Below are 5,108 nucleotides of genomic sequence, written 5' to 3'. Positions count from 1 at the left end.
CGACGCTCTTCCGATCTGACCGTGTTTTCTGCATCATGTGCGGTAAGGGGCCCGGGGTCGGGGGGCGTGTTGTGCGGCGATGCTTGGGTGCGGCGCGGGTGCCGCCGAGGCCCGAGGCGCCGGGCGGGAGCGGGAGTGTGGAGGGTCCGAAGTCTGGACGATGGGCCGGGGGCGTCCCGCGGTGGTTGGGGTGCTGGGGCCGGGGGCCGGCATCTGCGGGCGGGAGGCGGGGTGGCCTGGAGGAAGACACCTGGGAGGAGGGAGAGCTCTAGAGGGGGTCGGGGAGGTTGAAGGGGGCGACTTTGCGCGGAGAAGGAATCAGTGGGGAGAGAAATGCCTGTATTGGAAAAGGAGGAGCGGGCTGAAGAAACAGCGGGATAGAGGGTGGTGCCTTCAAAGGGGTCCTCCATGTGAGTGAGACAACCTGTGGAGCATCGGTGAAGTCTGTTGAACTTACCTTGGATTCTTGTAAGATTTACTTCTCAAAAAATAGAGAAGTATTTTTAGTTGCTTTCTTTCGGGAAGACCCGAACAGACTCTAGCTAGAGGTACGACAATGGTATCACACATGATCTTACTTCCTGCTACCCCCCCCCCCCGTGTTAACATAAGCCATCATTCATCAGTAGTTCGGTGAATGGGCTTAGACCTCATCCTCTGATGGAAGAGGCCCGGAAATGTCCATGGCGATAGAACATACATCATTTATCACTCGCATGTGCACCCATTTAAAATACTAGCCATGAAAAGTTTAACAAATGTCTTTCCTAGAACAGTTAAAAAAACAAACAAACAAAAAAAAAAAAACTAGGGCCTTTTATTACGTGTTTTAAGAGTTAGTCGTCTTATTACCTAGAAGTGTTAGTGAAGGGATTGTGAGAATCATATCTGATGTGATTGATATACTCTAAAAAAAATTGTATTCTTACTTTTTTTTTATTGAAATTTACAACGTTAACATATGCTTAGAAATCACACTGGAGGGCTGGCCCGTGGCTCACTTGGGAGAGTGCGGCGCTCCTGCCGCGAGTTCGGATCTTATATAGGGGTGGCCGGTGCCCTCGCTGGCTGAGTGTGGTGCGGCTGAGTGTGGTGCGGACGACACCAAGCCAAGGGTTGCGATCCCCTTACCGGTCACATAAAAAAAAAAAAAAAAAAAAAGAAAAGAAATCACTGGATATAAAGAAGTTGTGAGAGAAAAAATTGTTTAATAAGCATTTCCTCAATTATGTTCCCCAGAAAGGGCGAAGTTAATAGGTGCTGGTAATGAGGAGTAGAAGGTGGGAAAGGGTTTTGTAACAGACAAGTTTGGGAAATTCTGCTCTTGAATTGTGAATTCACAGTTAGCAAGATGAAAGATTCTAGAAAATTCTAAAAATAAATCTGTTAACTTTGTTTAACCCAGTAGTTCTTAAACCTTTGATTATGAAACCTTTCTTTATCTCATCTCTTTTTAGCACCTGTGAAATACTGTTCTGTTTCTGTGGTTTGAGAATTTTTGACTGTATTATTTCAGGTAACTAGAAAGTGTTAGAAGATACTTGCAGATATTTGAAATGGTGGCTTCTTGGCACGCTGCCTTTTGGAGAGATGACTAAAACAAGAGTTGCCTTCAGGGAATTGCTGTCTGATCAAAGGAGAGAAAGTGAATTCACATGCAGCAGATGTAGGTGATGTTATGCAGTTATTGATCATTGCCATATCATAGACAACAAGTGGAATGAGTACAAGTTCAGAGACTGTAGAGCTCTGGGCTCTGGGTATCTTCTTTAGGCCAGGGACATTCAGGTGATGAGGCAGGACTCTTACGTTGAGGAAAATACCAACTGGTAGAGAATCAGTACACTGTAAGAGGTAATTATTGATGGCATATGTTACCTGTCAGTGAATGGAGGCAGAAATAAGTTGAGAACTACTGCTAGGGGTGTTGAAGGAAGAAATAGAAGTGCCAGGAAAAGAGGTCAAAAAACAGTGACAAGTAGCAGAAGAGTTCCAAAGTAGTATATTGCCTTGGACAGAGTCTGCAATAGTAGAAAAAGGCTATTCATGTTTAATACTGCAGAGAGAAGTTAATTGGGTTTTTTACAAAGAAATCATTAGATGGGGCCGGCCCGGTGGCGCACTGGAGAGTGTGCCACCTGGGCTCCCGCCGAGGGTTCGGATCCCATGTGGAGACTGGTTCCCGCTCACTGGTTGAGCGCGGTGCGGGCGCAACACCGAGGGTTGCGATCCCGTTACCGGTCAGTAAAAAAAAGACAAAAAGAAAAAAAAAAAAAACAAATCATTAGAGAAGTTGCATATATGAGATTGTGTTAAGGAGGAGGGTGGCAAGTAATACCAGCAAGAGGCACAAGTATTATGGGACTGAGGTCCCCTGGGAGTGTTGAAAGTTGAGTTCTAGAGCTTTGGTTCCTGACCTTTTAAGCTATGAAGTTACTACAATGTGTCTGTTGCTTGATTCATACTCAAAGCATTTCCTGTAAGTAGAATAAAAATTGTTCTAGATCATTGACTAATAAAAATTCAACCCACTATTATGTAGAATTATTAGAATATTTTGATGTTAACAAAATGTTATGTATTTACAAAGTTGGAGAATCACTCATCAAGAGTTAGAAGTAGGGGAGGAATATGTCTCTCTTTTTTGAGCTTTATAAGGAAGGATGAGAGTTATATAGGGTATTGTACTGTTGAAATGAAGATGAAGGCTTCAATTCTATAAAGCGAGAATCTACCAAAAATCAGAAATAAGCTGGGAAGAGAGAAATGGGGATTTGAGAATAGTGTGTATTCTAGACTATAAAATATCTGTGGGAAGTTTGAAAGTTAGGCAAGTGAGGAATTAACAGGATTGGTCAGCAGCTGGGAGGCCCCATATGAAAGTGGACTGAAATAGATGGATGAGCTATGCATGGCTCTCATAGTTCCACATAGGGCCAAGGAGTAACAGCATAGTGAGCCCAGACGGGCTGACTTGGCAGGATGATGAAAAATTGTGGTGTGATGTAAATGGTCAGATAGAAATGGGAGAGATGGAATAGTTGAAGGTGTGTAAGCAGGGGTTGCGTGTTTTAATCTCGGGAAAGATGATGACATAGGTAGACTGTGAGGGAGCATATAATTAGAGATGTCAGGGCTTAAGCAGTACTTTGAGCTGCAGAATGTTAAAAATGTGCAAGAGAGGTCTTATGTTACTTTGTTGTAACTATCTGTTGGATAAAGTAGGGGGGACTTGAACGCATTTGGTAAATAGGAAAAAAATGTAAAGCAATTAAAAAACACACACAATATGTTATGTTTTCTTTGTTTTTAAGAAATCTTACATGTAGAATGTAACTCCATAATTACAGTGTCAAATACTTTTATGATAAGCTTCTACTTGATGTGTCCTTATATAAGTTGAATTGCAGCACTGTTTGCAATTGCAGTGAGTTACAGAAATCTCAGTAGGAAAGTGGTTATGTAAAATATGTAAATCTATTGTGGACTAGTATGCAGCCATTAAGTGGGATAAGGGTAGATGTGTGTACTGACTTAGAAAGATCTCCAACATAATAAGTAAAAGAAAAAAGTACAGAATAGCATGTATAGTATCACATTTATGTGTTATAAAAAAGCCCTCTAAAATCATATTCACAGGTTCATAGATGTAGAAAAATTTAGAGCTGAAGGACTGGGGTGATGTGTATGGGATTAATAGTGGTGTTACCTGAAGAAGGAATTGGAACCTGTGTGGAGATAGAAAGGGGAGATTTTCACAATTCATTCTATGGCATCTGTGTAGTTTGAATCTTTAACAATGATGATGAGTTAATTTGTAACTTCTGTTCTATGGAAAATAAATTTAAAGTTCAAGTGGCATTGTAGATGGATTTTGATTCAGTAGGCATTAAATTTAGAGAATAATTTGAACACTTGTCACTGAAATTTTAAAATGTGTAGGGTTCCACAATATTTTGAATAAAATTATAAAATATAACTTCAATAACTTGAAGTTGTCAAATGAAAAAAATGTAAAAGTAAGATTTCTTATTTATAAGGACAGAAATTCAATCAGGCATAGGAATTTTAATAATTCGCCTGTTGAGTTAAGTTATATTCCATTTTGATTTCAATAAGTTTAACAGTCTTTACTTGTAACTAGATTGCTTTCAATCACGTATGTCAAGACTGTGGTCCCAGTTCATCTGAAATTTTGTTAAGCAAGATCCTCATAAATGCTTTTATGTCATTGGATTTAAGTTGCTGTTTTCTGATTTTCTGAGAATGATGCCTGTTTCAGTTAGGGAGATATTTTATTCCAAGTGCAGGTTGAACATCCCTAATCTGAAAATATGAATTCTGAAATGCTCCAAAATTTAAACTTTTTGTTTTTTTTTTGGTGGCTAGTTGGTGTGGGGATCCAAACCTTTGACCTTGAGTCTAACTGACTGAGCTACCCGGCCAGTCCAAAATCTGAAACTGTTTTAATGCCAGAGTGACACTCAAAGGAAATGCTCATTGGAGCATTTCAGAATTGGGATTTTTGGATTAGGGATGCCAACCATTAAATATACTGCAAATATTCCAAAATATGAAAAGATCCGAAATCTGAAACACTTCTGGTCCCAAGCATTTCAGATAAGGGATACTCAACCTGTTTATTCCGTTAATAAGAAAACGTACACTCTGGAAGTGCATGCTGATTTGAGGGTAGAAAATTTCCTATGCTCATACAACTACTGTGTGTGGTATTGGAGCAATTCCCAAAGAGTGGTGGAGCATTGATTTTACGCTTTTGTAGTTACCTTAAGCAGAATTGTTTATTGGGAAGTTTGATAAGATAAGACGAAGACCTGAAAATAAGGGGTCAAACTAGTGATTTCTGCTGTAATAAGTACAATTCTGAGTTACAAATGCCTCCTTGTGAACATGTCCTGCATGCCTAATTATTTGCTGCCTTTATATTTTCCTGGCCACCCCAGATTACAGACAACCCACTAATCCCAGCAAGTGGACTGTTTTGGGCCGACAGGCCTGCCAAGGCACAGGTCTGTAAAACCAACAGGTTCAACTTCTTAGCCCCCATTTTCTTTTTTTTTTTTTTTTTTTTTTTTTTTTTTTTTTTT

The 5,108-nt window shown here is 40.2% G+C and overlaps 1 protein-coding gene across 1 annotated transcript in view; it reads left to right on the top strand.

Annotated features, from left to right (window-relative positions):
* Positions 1 to 13: 13 nt before the first annotated feature.
* GFPT1 (glutamine--fructose-6-phosphate transaminase 1) overlaps positions 14 to 5,108 on the top strand; it is a 55,055-nt gene continuing 49,960 nt past the window's right edge. Inside the window, exon 1 of the mRNA XM_008590357.1 lies at positions 14 to 42. Within this exon, the coding sequence (XP_008588579.1) occupies positions 36 to 42 (7 nt within the window). The 5' untranslated portion in view covers positions 14 to 35. The remainder of the gene's footprint in view (positions 43 to 5,108) is intronic.

Source organism: Galeopterus variegatus, unplaced genomic scaffold, assembly GCF_000696425.1.
Source record: "Galeopterus variegatus unplaced genomic scaffold, G_variegatus-3.0.2 Scaffold6036, whole genome shotgun sequence".
NCBI classification, from domain to species: Eukaryota; Metazoa; Chordata; class Mammalia; order Dermoptera; family Cynocephalidae; genus Galeopterus; species Galeopterus variegatus.
The sequence above is the reverse complement of the archived record's forward strand: the minus strand, read 5'-3'. Positions and strand labels throughout refer to the sequence as shown.